This window comes from Festucalex cinctus, chromosome 3, assembly GCF_051991245.1.
Source record: "Festucalex cinctus isolate MCC-2025b chromosome 3, RoL_Fcin_1.0, whole genome shotgun sequence".
NCBI lineage: Eukaryota > Metazoa > Chordata > Actinopteri > Syngnathiformes > Syngnathidae > Festucalex > Festucalex cinctus.
The window spans coordinates 26,388,791-26,406,074 of NC_135413.1; the positions used below are offsets into that span (position 1 = coordinate 26,388,791).

General features: G+C 37.1%; 1 protein-coding gene across 2 annotated transcripts; it reads left to right on the forward strand.

Annotated features, from left to right (window-relative positions):
- Positions 1-1,643: 1,643 nt before the first annotated feature.
- psma1 (proteasome 20S subunit alpha 1) lies at positions 1,644-16,899 on the forward strand. Of its 2 annotated transcripts, XM_077517144.1 has the most exons (11): positions 1,644-1,660; positions 13,255-13,334; positions 14,697-14,741; positions 14,828-14,929; positions 15,064-15,167; positions 15,245-15,333; positions 15,583-15,653; positions 15,736-15,865; positions 16,148-16,227; positions 16,357-16,461; positions 16,661-16,899. In XM_077517144.1, exons 2-11 carry the CDS (start codon positions 13,332-13,334, stop codon positions 16,727-16,729), a joined length of 798 nt encoding a protein of 265 aa, XP_077373270.1. In that variant the 5' UTR covers positions 1,644-1,660; positions 13,255-13,331; the 3' UTR covers positions 16,730-16,899. The 2 variants fall into 2 exon arrangements, with proteins under 2 accessions (XP_077373270.1, XP_077373271.1); XM_077517145.1 differs by lacking the exons at positions 1,644-1,660; positions 13,255-13,334 and adding an exon at positions 13,390-13,496.
- Positions 16,900-17,284: the final 385 nt, after the last annotated feature.

Sequence of the window (17,284 nt, forward strand, 5' to 3'; positions counted from 1 at the left end):
AATTATAACATTGATTTAACATTGACATTAACATTAACATTGATTAATTTGAAAATTATAACATTGCAAAAGTTATTTTAAAGATATAACCAAAATTTGTTCAAACTAAAGACAATTGTTTAAAAAAAAAAAAAATGTGGGGGTAGGCAGCGGTTGATACTTGTGGCAGTTTTACGAATTCATTTCATGCATTTTTAAGAAAAAATGCTATCTTGGTATAATATGGGACTCTCTTGAAATGATCTATCTATCTAGTTGTGCAGTGTTATGTTATAAATGTTTATGCACTTTATTTTGTCTCACTTTACAGTGTTTACAGTTAAAAGGCTCAGAGGCGGTCAGGCCCTTTGCAGAACCTTGGACATTGTGCAAAGTTTTGGCATTGAATAAATGCATAATTAGACATTTTCCTTTTTATGGGCTTTTTCAGTCACCTATTGTGATATGTTGCTAAAAAAAATTGACAATATATCAAAAATCGTAGATATCGTGTATCGTGATATTATCGATATTGTGAGCCAAATATCGTCACAGTATCGAATCGTGGTTTACCAGTATCGTCCCACCCCTAGTCACAAGTACTAGTGGTGTCTGTACTTGGTTTCGGGGACTGCTCAAAAGTTGAGTACTCATATTGGTATCAGTCTGAAAAAAAAGTGGTAACGAACACCCCTGACAAAAATATATTCATTAAAATAAATTACAAAAGAATAGGCATTTAAAATACTTTTGTTTTTTAAACATCACTACACAAACATGCTTGTTAAACGTTTGTTAAAAATGGTCATTAAACCAATTTTGAAAAAACGTTTTTCACAAAATGTTATTTAAACCTTTTGATTAAGCATTAGTTAAAAACAAACAAGGCTAAAATTGTTTGTCTTGTTTACAAAAATGTTTGTTAAACATTGTTCGTTAAAACATAACTTACTGTACTCAAAAATTGCCGTTTAAAAAATGTTGGCTTAAAGTACATTCAAATCTGGTTGGAAACCCCGAATTAGCATTCATAATTCCTATCTGCTTTGGGGGGAAACAACAACAACAATCTTGAAATTAGTTGACCATCATCTTTGCAGCCATCTTGTGGCATCTATAGTCAATTACAAACCATCTTGGTGTTCATCAATTTCTTTATTTGCAGGGTTCGTTTTTTTAAAAGTCCATAAAATAACTACACTAAAATGTCATATTTTAGTAAACTTCACGAAAATGCAAGTTAAAAATACTTTCTTAAAACAATAACTACACTAAATTGTTAGTTAAAAAAAATTGAAAAAAAAAAAAAGAGCATTTAAAATTCCGCTGATTAACGCGTGTGCGCTAACAGTACGCTAACAGAATTCTTTGCCATACACCGTCGTCTCAATTATTTTCATTAGCTTGCGTGCATGCGTGCGCCAGTCACCACACTGCCAAGCCAATGAGTGTGGTACGTCAGAGGAGCAGAAAAGGGAGGGGCTTGTGCGTCATAGAGGAACCCCATTAGACGGGATGAGCCTTTTAGTGCTATTGAGTTTAGCGGGCTACCCGTGTCAGGTGCTAAATCACCTCCGGACGGCTTGGAACCTCCGCGGACCTTCTGAACCCTCTCCTTCAAGGTTGTCGCCTCCATGAGGGTCTCAAGGCGTTCCCACGCCCACTGTCACCATCCAGAGCGGTTGGTGAACACAAACTGACGTTTTTGGTGTGGCTCACGTTCCAATGTGAACACAGAGTAGTTCATTTGTCTTACATTGAAACTCAAGTTACAATATTTTTTCTATTTATCCACTTTTGTTCGACTTTTAGGATGTAATTCAGTTTGTCTTAAAATGACTATAAAAGCTTCAAACATACTAGTGTAAACAGAGGAACCAGAAAAAGGAGCTTGATTTACTTTTTGGACCCCTTTGAGGGCTGAAAGTGACTCCGCTCTTGTTTGCATTTGCACTGGACTTCATTTACTCGAAGGTTCAGTTGTCTTTTAGTCAACACAAAATGGAAATAAGTGACGCCATCATGTTATAATCCAATATGTCAAAAGCTGTCAGTTGAACATTTAGATAATTGTGTTGTTTGTCATTTTTCCGGCGTGGGTGTCGTCTTTTCGGTCATTGACATCATCGCATCAGACTCCACCCCGGGGGGAATTCATCCGGCTCATCCTGACTTCTTCAAAGTTTCCCTTCCGTTCTTGTAAATACATTTAAGGGGGGGGAACAAACTTTGCGTCAACAGTCAATACAGTAACCTTTGAAAGCGGCAGCCCCCGCTCGCGCCTATCAACGCACTCACCCTAGTACACCCTGTGAGGTTCAAGATTTCAGACTTCATACCTACTCACAATTATCAATCATCTGCCGCAGATAATTGATAAATGAGAGTGGTGAGATGGAGCCCTATTGATTTTGAATGGTACCCGACACCACGGGGTGCAATTAGTATGTCGGCATTGACATTGTACAAGTTAACGGTTGCAATTTCAATTCCAGACTGAGATTATTGGTGATTTCAAGGCAATAGTTCAAATTGCTGCTCATTTTGAATGATATTCAATTTTAGACATAATACATACACCACATGAATATTTGTTTACGTCAGTTAAACTGTTTTAAAAATTTGTTATTGAAATATGTCATAGCTTTTCCATAGCTTTATTCAATCCATGTAAGCATATAATCTCTCAATTATATGCATTTTAAATTTTCAAATTAAATTAAATTCTTCTCTTACCACCCGACTTTTGTGGCGGGTTTTCGATGAGTCAGCGATTTTTTGGTTTGAGTTGAAAGCAAAAATTTGAGTTACGAACGCTAAGGCGTGGCAACAAACTTCCCATAAACATTTAAAAAAAAAAAAAAAGATGTTTTCTTTAAGATGCTCATTGTTATTTCCAGTTGATGTTTAAACGTATAACAAAGCGAATTACACTTGTATTAAAGAAAAACATGTAACTTACAAATGTCTGATAGCTTCAATGCTATCACAATGCAAAACACTATAGATGTGCTAACAAAACTAGCATTGAAATTTGCCGTGGTTATAACAATTTATGTAAGCTTTTACCCAAAATTAAACACAAAAAATGCAGAGATACATGTAGACAGATATAACTGTACTAACCGGAATAATATACTCTGCGGAAAAGTAATATTACTTGTAATTAGTATTGTAAAGAAACTTTTTGGTGTGACTTTTCCTTTAAGGGAGCGAGGTGGAATTCCCCCGGTGTAAAGCCTTCCTTGTTAAATGTTGAGAAATGTTTTGTTTTGTTTTGTTTTTAATTCGGAATGATGAACTTAGTTGACACAGTTTTATAAAAGTTAACGTTTATTGGATGACAGTAGGTTTGCTTATTTCAAGCCGGGAGCGATGATTTTCTTTTCGCGGTTTCGCGGTAGATAGATGGATTGATAAGGCCGCCCACGCGTCGCAATGAGCGTAAGCTTGTTTGTGTTAGATATCGGCAGAGACCAGACTAACAAATGTGTCTTTGACTCTCCGCAAAGGGAAAAAAACATTTAAAGCCGTCGCTTTCAATATTTTAAGTGCCAGGGGCAGCCTACGGAGAAACAATGAAGGCGTCGATGTGTTTGCGCTGCGGCGTGATGAAGAACCCCGCCAGAGAAGAAGACCAGTACAAAAACGTCACGCGTGTGTACAAGCCGCAGCGTGATTTATCAACGGTTGCCCGCACTAGCGGCCACAGCTCCCGGTCGCTCTGAGCCGCGGCGCTCCGGATAAATCACCTCCCGAGAAGAACCAGCACTTAAGTCATTATCCACCTAATGGCTTTCCATCTTCAAATCTAATCAGACGCTTGCCACCAGTGAGGAGGCTTGCACCTGATTAAATGGCAGTTCAAGCTACTCAGCTACTGCGGTCAGGCTTTCGTGTAGCTCGCAGCTCTCTTGAGCTTTTCAGCTATTAATGTTTCATCTTTATGAGGGAAGGCAAATTCTGCCACAAATATGTGTCCTGTTGTCACTCACTGGTTGTTATAGTACATTGGATTGGTGAAACAGAGTTACTTGATTAAAGGTGGAAGCTTCTCTGACAAGCCAAAACGATTAGATCACTCGAGCACTAATAAATTGATGTTGTTTGATTGAAGGATTAGATCCTATTTGGCAGAAAACTTCTTTTTGTTAGCCTTGGTTGCCAACTTGCCACATTGTCGTATGGCGTTACACAGGGTTCAATCTTGGGGCCCCTACAATTTATCCCCAGAAAAATTACTCAAATAAATGTAACAGAGTGAATTTAGCACGTTATTGCCACATTGTCGTATGGTGTTCCACAGGGTTCAATCTTGGGGCCCCTACAATTTATCTAAATAAATAAATAAATAAATGTAACTGAGTGAATGTAGCACATTATTATCTACTTCTGCTTTTGAGTAGCACACTGCTGTCACTCTGGTTCATTTTTAGGCTTTTGTGTACCTCATGTGTCATACTGTCCTGTGATTTTTTTTTTTCCTGCCTTTTTTTGGCTGCAAATTGATGTCACACTTTACGCTGTGCATTTCTAAGTTCTGTGTAGAAGATACAGGCTGTAATGCTGGTAATATGTAGGGCTGGGTATCGATTCAAATTTCTCCAATTGATTCGATTTCGATTCACAAGAGTTCAGTTCGATTCGATTTTGCTTTTTTTTTTTTTTTCCTCAATTCAATTAGAGTCACTTCACTTCAATCTGATTTTTTGGAGGCAATAACTGGTTAAATTATCTTGTTTATTAGCACGTGTTATGATCACTAACAGACATCAGCAAGGATGAGGTAAAAATATTTTCATAATTCCAATTCAATAATTGTAAATATAAATTTTAAAAGATTCTGAATTGTCTTAAAGTACAATAAGTAATGTCTGCCATAAATGGAAGAAAATACTTCAAGAAAACAGTAAGATGCAAAAAAAAAAAAAAAAGACCTCTAGAAAGCCTATTTTCTTATGAATTTATAGGGGAAAGTGATATTAAAATAATCAATTCATGGTTTTATTTATTGATAGGAAAATCGATTCAATATTGATTATTTTATTTTTTATTTTTTTTTAAACCCATCCCTAGTAATAACCCATCTTTGCTGGATTATTTTTTTTTTTTGTAGAGGTAGAGTTGTATAAATCTTCTGTTTGCAAGATCTCTGTGTAAAAGAGCCTCATGACTGTTCAAATCTACGTTGAGCAATCTACTCCCATGACTCTGGCATGACTGTTTGGCTTTGGCGGAGTTTGGCTCTCTCCTGAATGCTGCTGTGTGTGGACTCCGCTGAACAGAGTGAGTTGCGTGCACTTCCATCGCGCAGCCAACAGGGCGAGGCTATTCTTAGAGGAACGTACGCAAATGAAATGGGTGATGGATCCTTATAAGATTTTATGCAGTTGGCTTGGCAAGCACAATGGCGGCCACTTCATTCATTCCTTCTTGTGTAATCGTGATGAATGGCGCTTCTAAGGGCCACAAGCTCTCCCCTGTTTTCCTGTACTTCATCTGTTAGTGTCTCACTATCGATTAGTCCGGGGTATGTCACTCCTTTTTGTTAATTTATTTTAGAATGAGTCACAACATCCGACTTCCTTTCCCGAACTGCCACACTGATGGACGTTATGAGCTTTACACAACAGACTGAAAAAGAGGCAGATTGAGTGTGTAACTAAGCATGACTGCCGTGCGTTACACTTTCTGTCTTTTCAGGTTTTTGTGTATTTCGAGCAGGTTTCCAACAAACTTAGCGTTGGTCAAATCCTTTCAAGATGCGGGTCCTTGCATGAAAGCGTCGATGCGTCAGACTGTGTCAAGGCGAGCGGCTCCTCCCCAAGCATCTTAAGGGAAACTTGGCCGCAGCGGCAGGAGGAGTCATTTGGCTTTCAATCACGCCTGATCAACTTGGCGCGCATCCTGCGGTATTTATAGAAACTTAACGTTATGCGCTTATGACGGCTGGCCGCCGCCCAACAATATGCTTTCATTGCTCTGCGGCAAAATCTCCCGCTCACTGCTTTACTTTTTTTTTTTCTGCTCTGATCACCAAAACGCGTTTCCACTTAAAGTCTGCGTATAACCTTTTGTCTTGCTGCAAATCTCGATGAAAGCGCAGATAGATCATGTATGGTTGGGGATCAGGTCCAAAAAAAGGTTTCAAATTTCATGTATTAATAGTTTTAACTGTAAATATTGCACAAGTAATTATCCAAGAGCACATTATTATCATTTTAAAAATCAACATACTTCATTGACACCAATTTCTATTTAGAATGGGTAAGTTATAAGTACCGTACAGTCTCAAAAAAAAAAAAAGAAAAAAAAAAAAAAGAAAAAAAAAAAAAAGCCAACGCCTTGTATAAGAGAAAAGTAGTGTTTTGGTACCATCTTGTGGCTGTTTTGTGCCAGGAACTATGTTGACATGAGAGGAGGAGCTTCTTTTTTTGTGTGGAATATACCCTCCAGATATTCAGTTGAATTTATGTTATTTACTGCACTGTAAAAAGAAAAATGCTGTTTTAACGGTAAAATACCGGCAGCTGTGGTTGACGAAAGTGTACCGTTAAATTACGGTAACACATTTTCTACGTTTACGGTAAAAGATTGTATTGACGCTGTTGATTTTACAATTATAAAATGTACTTAATCCAAGACTTTACTGTAAAAAAAATTGACGTAAAAAAAAAATTTTTTACTGTAAAATTTACATTTGTTCTTAAGTAAGTTATCAGTAAAGGACTGTTGGATCTACAAGTTTAAGGTATACAAGTTCTGTAAAGTTGTTTATATTTGCACCGTTTTTTTTAATTAGTCTGGTTACCACAACTTCCAGTTTTGTTTCTTTAAAAATAAACAGTATTTTTACACATGGTTTTACTGTATATCCAAATATTCTAATCTGTGATATGAATTTGTAAAATGCACGTTTCTTTTGGCATAAACAAAACGTACCAAAGAACCTATACTGACAAAAAGTGTTATTCTAAGTTTCTATTTTACAGTTCATCTGTGTTTAAAGTGCAGTAATTTGTGAATTCTCCAAAGGAATTTGATTTTTTTTTAACATTTTCTTACTGTCAAATCAACAGTTGCATTTGTTTCTGAGTTTTACAAAATATTAATGTAAATTTCACAATGCTTCATCTTTTTTATTTTTACAGCTTTTTTTAATGTCACGATTTATAGAAATTCCCTGTTAAATCTACAGACATTATTTACAGTGTGTATACCGATATGACGCAAAATAATCTTAGATCATTTCTGCTGTTATCTGTATTCACGGACATTAAAGAGTTAGCTGGTAAGTCAGTTGGAATTCTGTCGCTGCATAATGTTGTGCATGTTCATGTTTTGTTCCCGCTTTGACGTTGATCGTAATGTACCGCTCAGATTGTTTATGATTATTACAAAAAAAATCCATTGTACAACTAAAGGCCTCCCCTCTAATAACCATAAATTCAAACAAGAAGTGAACTCATCTAGCGTCCTCCTTCCTCTGCACTTTTGTTTTGTGACTATTGATCGTCTGACCTTTCTGTCCTCACTCGCTCCGATGCTCCTTCTTCTTCGGCCATGATGCTAATAAAGTCCACCGCGTAGCACACAAGCTATGTCAACAACATTGTTATGGCATGAACTGATTTTTGCATTCGCTCTATGTAAACATGCCTCGTGAGAACTCATTTAAGAAAGCATTAACTACTAAAAAGGGGGAAAAAAAAAAGAATATACATGTTTGTGTATTTTTGTTTTGTTTTGTTTTTTTGTTTTTTTTTACTTTTAACATTAAAATTGGTAAAACATATTTTTATACTGTCCTGTGATTGGCTGGCAACCAGTTCAGGGTGTACCCCGCCTACTGACCATAGCCAGCTGGGATAGGCTCCAGCACCCCTTTGTGAAGATCAAGCGGTTGAGAAGATGGATGGATGGATATTTTTATACTTGCATATCCTTGTCACTTTATACAATAATACCTTAATGATGGCCACAGATTAACCCCAAAACAGATTAGTCAAGTGCAGGGTTATTATAGTTTTGAAATTTTCATTTTAGTTTTTATTTGATTTAGATTGTTTTTTAAATTTAGTTAGTTTTAATTACTTTTCAGGGTGGTTCTGGTCATTTTTATTAGTTTTAGTTATTTAAAAAATGTGTTTTAGTTTAGCTTTAGTTAGCTTCAGTTTTTGTTTTAGTTTTTTTAAAAGTGTTTTACTTGTCCGCAATATTTAATAAACACAATGGTAAAATGACCAAAAAAAAACAAAAAAAAAAACGACCCATTTCGACTGAGTTAAATGAAAAAGCAGGTGAGCCAAGCTATTGGAGCCAAAAGTCAAGCACGTAAAAAAATTGTCGCCGAGGAGCGACATCATATGAAGGTTCTTTTGACTGCTGCAAGATGAGGTCACTTCTGTGTCACACACTTTCAAACATCCTTATTCCGATTAAATAAATATACTTAAAATCACATTTAAAATTATCTCCAAATACTCATACATTAAATTAATTACTAAAGACTAACATGAAGGACATTTTTGCTCTTAGTTTTAGTTAGTTTTGTAAGCATAAAAACATAGTTTCAATTAATTTTTGTTTTAAAAAAGCATTTTCTTTTTTATTTTGTTTAGGAAATGTTTTTTGAATTTTAGTTTTAGTTTTTTCTTTAGTTTTCGTTAACTAATATAAGCTTGGTCAAGTCATCTTTCGGATTTTTTCAATTTCCATTATTTCCAATGGGAAAATTGTTCTGAGAAAAGTCACAATTTGACCATTTTGTTTAACTTAAGAGATGTACCAGTAAGATGGGGGGAAAAAGCCAATCATCCAGTCAATTGTGATTAGTTTTAGTTACTATTACTATTATTTTACATTTAAAGCAAAAACAAAAAACAAAAAAAACAGCAGTTTTTTTTTCAGCCTCATTTTATATACTTGGCAACTATATCAATCATCCAGATTTTGCAGGGTTGTTCACAGCACTCTTCTTTGTGTTGTTTCAAATTTACAAGACATATTTATGTTCACTTTACATTTACTTGTTTGTCTGGCTAATAAAGGTATTATGCTAGCCACAGTTTCACCTTGGAAAAATGAAACCGTGAATAGACTCTTTAGTTCCTATGGGAAAAAGGACCATTTGGATTGAATTTTACAGTAATTAAATTTTTTTTTTCCTTTGCTAGTTTCGCACTTGTTGCACATCTTGCTTGTGTCCAGCGTGTTTGGGTGATGTCAAGCGACTTTAGAGCTGGCCGATGGTCAGACAAACGTTAACATTTCCCTTGAAATACAACCGCAGCCCAAGAAAGAAAGAGAAAAAACTCATCAGCAATGAGGCTGTGAGTCAGAGAGGAGTGCCCGGCCCCGCCCACTGCGCTTGCGGCCATTAATTAGTGTAATCACGGAGCAGAGCTGTACTACACGCTAGCAACACTTTTATTATTTGCTTGTAAAAGTACAGCAGCAAATGTAATTGGAACAATGTCCTGAGTGAAGAACAATAAAAGAGCAAATGAACAGCAATAAACTGATGCAACATAAACTATTTACTTTTCATTTCTTTCTTTTTTCATTTTTTTTTTCATTTTTTTTTTTTGGTATAATCCTTTTCTATATAGGCTTGGCCTGATTGAGATATTGGGTCAATTTAATTTCAAATTAATTATTTCTAATGTCATGCATTTTTTATTTTTTATTTAATTAAAAAAAAATTGTATTTTTTATTAAAAAGGTTTGCACTTTATTTAATTTAACATTTATTTGTATATGTAATAAATGTTATTACATACATTTCTTTGAACATTCTTTAATTTCATTTGAATTCTAAAAATATATATGTTATAACATGAACTATAGTTTTAGTTGACTTTTTGACTTTTCTAATTCCCTATTCACTTTAAATTTTACTATTTTTTTTCCATCCATTCTTACCACTTGCCCTCAGGATTACGGGATTAATTTAATATGTATTTTATAATTTTCTATGTGTTTTAGTTTTCCCAATTAGGTTTTGCAATATTGAATTTATTGCCCTGCGATTGGCTGGCAACCAGTTCAGGGTGCACACCGCCTACTGCCCAAAACCAGCTGAGATAGGCTCCAGCAACCCCCGTTACCCTTGTGAGGAATGAGCGGTCAATATTGAATTATGTTTTGATTAAATTAACATTTTGTTTGTTTTATATTTTAATTAAATGTGTGTTTTTTTTAATTGCAATGCAGTTGACCTCAAGTTCAGTGGCCTCTTCTTTCGGAGAACATCCTTGTGTGAAACTTCCAAAGGCTAAGTACTGTTGATCAACTGTTTGATATCCAATTGGCCTCAAATTAAATTCACCTTTAAAGATCAAGGTGCATTTTAGATTGAGCCCTTAATTTCACCCAAAACCCCCAAAGTTTTTGTGAGTGGTTCATTTTTTATGAGCTTTGTAATTGCTGCTCATATGTCACAGTGACTGTAGTTCCATTTCCTGTCATTTATTTGTTATGACGCCTTTCCTCTTGCCATCACCTTCTTTGGTGAGGTCACAACGAACCCTAAAAAGTAAAACTGAAGAAAAAGCCAAGCACACTTGCAAAGTTAATCCTCTGGAAGCTCTTGAAGATCCTGTTAGACCAAAGTGCAGACGCAGCATTTCTGCGACAAATGGATGACGATTTGTTTTTATTGCAAAATGCACTGAAAGCCACTTAATAATATCCAAGCGTAGCTTTGAGAAGGGAGGGAGAGAGAGGGATAGATAAATGTCCATCACCCAAAAAATGATTTCTATTGCGTTGTACTTACAATTAAACAGTTGTAACGTAATTTTAATCTAATGTATAGAATTAACCAGTTTGTGATGGTCACAGGTTGCTGGTGCTGCACAGTTTGTGTTCAAGCATAATAAAGGGTTTCATTGCTGAGGCTATTCGTTAATTTTTTTACTTTTAGACTCAGTGCAAAATAGTTACATAGACTCAATGCAAAATAATAATCAAGTCTGGAAGAAATGACTTCACTTAACATAGTGTGCATACAATGAAGTGAAGGCAATTGCGATACGTCCTCAAGTTATGAATGGTCCCACAAAGGGGGAGAGTGAGTGAGAGTGAGTGAGTTGCCCCCCCACCCCCTGCCCACTAGCTCGCTTCCTGGCAGTGTGTGCCAGCTGAGACGCACGGCGTGGCTGGGCAGTGCGCACCGTGACTCAGGCCGCTCTCCATTTGAAAAATTAAAAGAAAGGGAGGTGGGAGAGGGGGGGGGGGCCTCGTTTGGCAGATTTAAATGAGGCCGCCAGGATGAAACATGCTGATCTCAGCACAGCGCCTACAATCTCAATCACAAAGGAGGAAAGGAAAGAGGTTGGCGCGCTGATGTAATGGCCGCACGCCGACGCCATCGCCTTTGGCACAGGGGAGGGCTCGTCAGCAAGCACCCCTCCCCAATAGGCCCCCCCCACACACACACACACACAAAACTTCCTCTATCCTAAAAACTTCAAGTCACACCGTCCCAAAGCCATCCTGGTTCATAGTAAACTTATTTGACTTTTTCTTTCTACTTTTTGCATGTACAGTATTTATTCAGTTCTGCTCTATTTGTTTGACACGTCCACTTATTAGATGGAAAAAAAAATGTTTATAACAATAGGTAACACACACACAGCTACATTAGTACATCATGATATCAGAATGAGAAAGAACACTGTCGGGAAAACAGTTTGTAAAATATTGCCATGGGTGTAGAATTATTAGTTATTATGTTCTAATTATTTTTTATTTATCGTATTTATTGTGTTTACTTTTATGTTGCACATTATACTTAAGTGTTATTTTTAGAATTATTAAAATTTAAGTAAAAGTATAAATATTAATGTGCTTGCTTTTCTATTTTACTACCTGGGAGAAACATTTTTAAAAATATGAATAAAACAGTAATATTTATTTTCTAATAAAACATTTAATTTGATAATAGTTTCAAATATTAATTATTTGATTGTACTAAACGTCTATATTTGTAGAGTTTAATAGGTTATTTATCAAACATACTATTTCAAAACTCCACAATAAGAAACTGTTTTGCATGTCATGAGTTTGTCTAAATAAAGGTGCATTTCTGTATCCTGGATTCTTTCTGATTTTTATGATGTATGCAGTTCTATACTTCTCCCCCACCCCCATATGACTCACAAATGTCCACCTGTTTAAAGGTCATCTTTTGGGGGGCTGATCCAAACTATCGACTAGAGTGCTATGGCACAGAAATAACACCTGTGAATTATTAAAATCCATAAAGAAATAGTCTTTATTTCTTTTGCAGTTGTGTTACTTAGCTAATGTACACTGTGTAGTCCTTTATTTAAGCTTAATTATACTTGATAAACATCAGCCAAAGTTGGTTACAGAGTTTATTATCATTGTTTTTCATAGCAATTTCTCACATTATATAATATATTGTAGTTTGTGTTTCCGTAGTTGGTGGATTATACAGGGCAATGTAATAACTTTTCAAAAGAAAAAAAATGTTTGATGAACTTTACATAAATGTAAGCTTGAGGAACTTGTCCAAAAAAATTATAATAATTAGATGATGTAAAGAAAAAAAAATCTATTTGACAGTGTGGATTATTTTTTCTTTAAATTATATTTAAACATGGGTTTTCTTTCACCATAATTTAGACTCTCAGAATGAAAATTTAAGTGTAAAACATACAGGTTAGCATACAAAAAGTTGCTCCATTAGTTTCTCGCACAATAATGATGTCACATCCGTTATGTAGATTCATGGGACTATTTTGGTTGTTGTTTTCTTAAGAGGGCAAACTACTGTACTATAAACACACAATTTTTCTTTTCGTTGATGGCAACTACTCTTTCCATTGATGTATATTATATTTAGAGATTGTCTAATGATGATATAATGATAATGATAATGATAATCTGATCCATACTGAGGTTGCATTTATTTCCATTTAAAGTCCGTTTGAAGCAGAAATGTTGCCATGTGGACATAATTATTTTCAGGGATATATAGATTTATTTTTGGGACATTCATTTATACAGTGCAAAATTTCCGCCGTTTTCTTTTGGTGTAGTGCTGCCGCCTAGTGCTGATTAGCCGCGTCACTTGTACTTTACGTAACATTTTTATCTAAAATAACAAAAATACTATTGTATTATTTAACTGGATTGTATTATGTAATTGCATTATTTCCCTCCAATATTAAAAAACAATAGTATGAAGCGTCGAAAAGGCTGAGTTGTGATTTTAGATCGGAGCTCGACTGTTTTTCCTGTAAGGTCACGGTGTCCAGGATAATCAATCGAGCGAAGAAGCAGCCGGCGACGAAGTGGAGAGGCGACGCTAAGCCGCAAATATGGTCAGTGGGAATGAAATGTCGCCTGGCAAAACGTCATACACAACTGTTACATATTTAATAAGTTATTGGACCGTTTTATTTGTAGATAAATCCTAAAAATTAACCCCGGAACAGATTGCTCTCCAGTTGCTAACGTTAGCTAACCAGCTAGCCAACTTTACTGTGAGTAAGCAAAACAGCTTAGCCGGATGGGGCTAACGTTAGCTTTGCGAAAGCCTCCTAAACGCGCTTGATGTGATTTTTTATTGTATGATGACTATCGCATTGCAACATGTTTGAGTCCATTCTGAACATACAAGTGTTTGGGGTTTGACAAAGAAGCACGACGGTGCTTGTTGATTTAGCAGGCGAGCGCGAGGTTAGCATTGCAGCGTACTTTCGTTTTTGATTCAGCTAAATTAATTTAGCTTTGTAAAATGCAGGCTATAACATGAACTTTGCTTGCTTAAATATTTGGAGCAGGGCTGAGGAAAACTATTCCCTCTAGGTCCCCGCACAAAAAGGCAAAACAAGCACACTGTTGTTCACCTTAATTCATTTTAAAAGCTGAAATCAACCCTATCCCCCCCCCCCCCCCCCCCCCCCCCCCCCCACAGCATTTACTTTCCTCACCTAATTTCTGAATAGAGCGGGGTTTAGGGGTAACCTTCACCCCTTTTTCCCGGTATATTCTTTCCTTTCCTCTCTTTCTTGCTGTCTTCTTACTTCTGTTCCTCAGTTGTTTGCCTCGTTAGTTATATCCTACTTTTCTCCCTTTGTTTTTGTTTTACCTTCTTTCCATCACATCTGTTTTTATTCTTGCATCCTTACTTCCAGCCTTCCTTTGAAACCTTCTTTTATACCTTCATTCTTTCTGTTTACTTCTCTTTCAGCTGTTTTTCATACATGCACCCTTGTATCCTTTACTTAAACTTGCTTTTCTGCCTTCTCTTTTGTCATTTTCCCTCTACCTTTTATTCTTACAGTTTCCTGCTGACTTCCTTCCTTCCTTCCTTCCTTCCCTCTTTCCATCTTTCTTTTCTCCACGCTTTCCTTTCCTCAGACTTGCTTTTTATTGATGCATTATTACTTCATTCTTTGATTCCTACTGTCATGCTGAACCATACTTCCTTCCTTTGCTTAAATCTGCATGTTTACTTTCCTTCCTTCTACCTCAGTGCCGCGTTTGCTGCATCTCGTATTACTATCATAAATTATTAAACTTGTAACTTAAAACCTTCCTAGAAAAGTCTCGAAGCAACAGTTGGGTTTAGTTGGGGGAGAAATGGCGATGCAAGACAATTATGTAAGACTTTGTGGCTTCAGTGTCATGTTAATAAGGTCCAATTTTGTTAACATGTATTGTTTTGTTGTTTTGTGCAGTTTCGCAATCAGTATGACAACGACGTGACCGTATGGAGCCCACAGGTGAGCTGTCTTTGTGTCTCTAAAATCTTCAAAAGTGACAATGCTATGCTAAATGCAGCCGTCGTGACTATTGTTGATGTTTTCAGGGTCGCATTCATCAAATTGAGTATGCCATGGAGGCTGTGAAGCAAGGCTCGGCCACCGTAGGACTCAAATCCAAAACCCAGGCGGTGCTTGTTGCACTAAAGGTACAGTGACTCCTTTGACTTGCTTCCTTGTGCCAATCAGTGTGAGGAAATAAGTTATTGATGACTGTCTTCGTCATTTGGTTACAATCAATAGAAGAAGTAATCACTTGATCATCTGTATGTGTCGTGTGTAGAGAGCTCAGTCAGAACTGGCGGCTCATCAGAAGAAGATACTCCATGTTGACAACCACATCGGCATCTCCATCGCTGGACTCACTGCGGATGCCAGGCTGCTATGGTTGGTCGCGCGTTTGTTCAAGGAGGACCACAACAACAAAAACGCAACACTGAATTGTTTTGTTTTCTTCCCCGCAGTAACTTCATGCGTCAGGAGTGTTTGGACTCCCGGTTCGTCTTTGACCGTCCCCTGCCCACGTCACGACTCGTCCATCTCGTCGGCAGCAGTATCCTAACAGACAGATTACACACACAGCTGTAATTGTCTGAATAAATAAAGTTAAGTAGCAAGATATTCGAAGACTCGTTCCGATCCGAAAATTAGGATTGGCTAGTGGCTTTTCCACGCCCACTCAAATCTATTTCATGCGCACACCCCGAATTGAATAGTGAACCATGAAATAGGTGGCAATTTACTGTATTTTCTGAATAGTTTTGTATCAAAGCAGCAGCGCTCGTCCTTGACAGAAGCTCAGAAACTCAAATCCCAACACAGCGATACGGAAGGAGACCATACGGCGTTGGACTGCTAATCGCCGGCTATGATGTAAGTTCACTCACTCGTTTTGTTCGAATTCTCCAAGTTATGCTGTGTACAAATATATTAAACGTGCATTTGCATATGTCAGGACATGGGCCCCCACATCTTCCAGACGTGCCCGTCGGCCAACTACTTTGACTGCAAGGCCATGTCCATAGGCGCCCGCTCGCAGTCGGCACGCACCTACCTGGAGAGATGCATGGACAAGTTTGCTGACTGTGAGCTTCACCTCAGACAAACTTAAGACTCAAGTAGCTTCTTTGGAAGGCCAATGAGGCACATGACAGTGGCTCTTAGTACAGTCAGTCCGCATTTATCAAGGGGGGATACTTTCCAGAGAGCTAGGAGAAAATCTGTGAATATATAAAATGACTCTCAAATGTTGCTGAAATGTATATTTTTTTGACTCCATCAGGCTATCTAACTAGTCAGGATGCGATCTTGCTATGTGTTAGCGTATTAACTGTTAGCATATGATGAAATGTATTTCTAATGTTCAGGCAATCTGAATGATTTGGTCCAGCATGGTCTGAGAGCCCTTAGAGAGACCCTCCCCACTGAGCAGGACCTCACCACCAAGGTACTCCACACACTCCCCTGCTGGTCCTGTATCATATTACGTTGTTTTTTTTGTTTTTTTTTTGTTTTTTTCTCAACCATGTTTTCATGTGTGCAATGACAAACGTTTTTAAATGAATCCATGTTTCAGAATGTTTCCATCGGTATTGTGGGTAAGGACATGGAGTTCACCATCTACGATGACGACGATGTGGCCCCGTTCTTGGAGGGTCTGGAGGAGAGGCCACAGAGGAAGGTGATGATGTCATCATCATTATGCAAATGCATATATGAGGGTGTTCTTTATTTGGACAGAAGCAATTATTCTTGCTGTGTGTTTGTTTATGTTTGACATGCTATATAGTGTTAGCATGTTAGTTTTTAGCATGCTGTAAGATAAGTGCTATTTGTTAAGAGTGTTGTTAGTTTGCTGATGAATGTTTTTGGGGCATCAGGTGGCCGCGCCTGCGGATGACGACGCTGCTGCTCCTGCTGCAGCACCCGAAGAGCCCATGGAGCACTGAGGCGGAATTCAAAGTTGATGCACTTCCTGTTTGTGACAACAACAAAAAGTTAGAGATGTGCCACTTGCCTAAAAACATCAACCCACATATTCTGCCAGCATCAGTCAGCGAGTGCTTTTGTACGGGTAGAATGTACCCTATGTTGAAGAAATAAACACCCCTTTTTTGAATGATTTTGTTCCCTTCACATTTGTCAGATACTAAAGAACCTGCATTGAAAATTTGGTATTAAAGCTCCAGTAATAGTTACATTCAAAAATAAACTCCAAATGAGGCATTTAAGTGTAGTTTGAGGTATTTATTAAAAGGGTTCGCCATGCTTGCCCACATTTTGGAAAAACGGTTGATGACATGGATGTGACATTTATGCACTAAAAATATTTTAACCAAAAGTTCTTGGAAAAAGTTTGATCATAATAGGGGATAGGTGCTTGTTTGAGGTGGCTGTTATGACATGCAAGTATATATGATTCCCTGTCAGAACTATTCCAGCCATTTACCATTCACCCAAATGTTTTTTTTGTACAATTGAGTTTTCAGCTTTTGATCTGAAGG

What these genes read in the sequence shown, in the direction of transcription:
- psma1 (XM_077517144.1), top strand. An exon ending in CGTCCATCTCGTCGGCAGCA is followed by an intron (nt 15,334 to 15,582) that starts GTATCCTAACAG and finishes ACAGAAGCTCAG; the next exon opens with AAACTCAAATCCCAACACAG. An exon ending in TGCTAATCGCCGGCTATGAT is followed by an intron (nt 15,654 to 15,735) that starts GTAAGTTCACTC and finishes TGCATATGTCAG; the next exon opens with GACATGGGCCCCCACATCTT.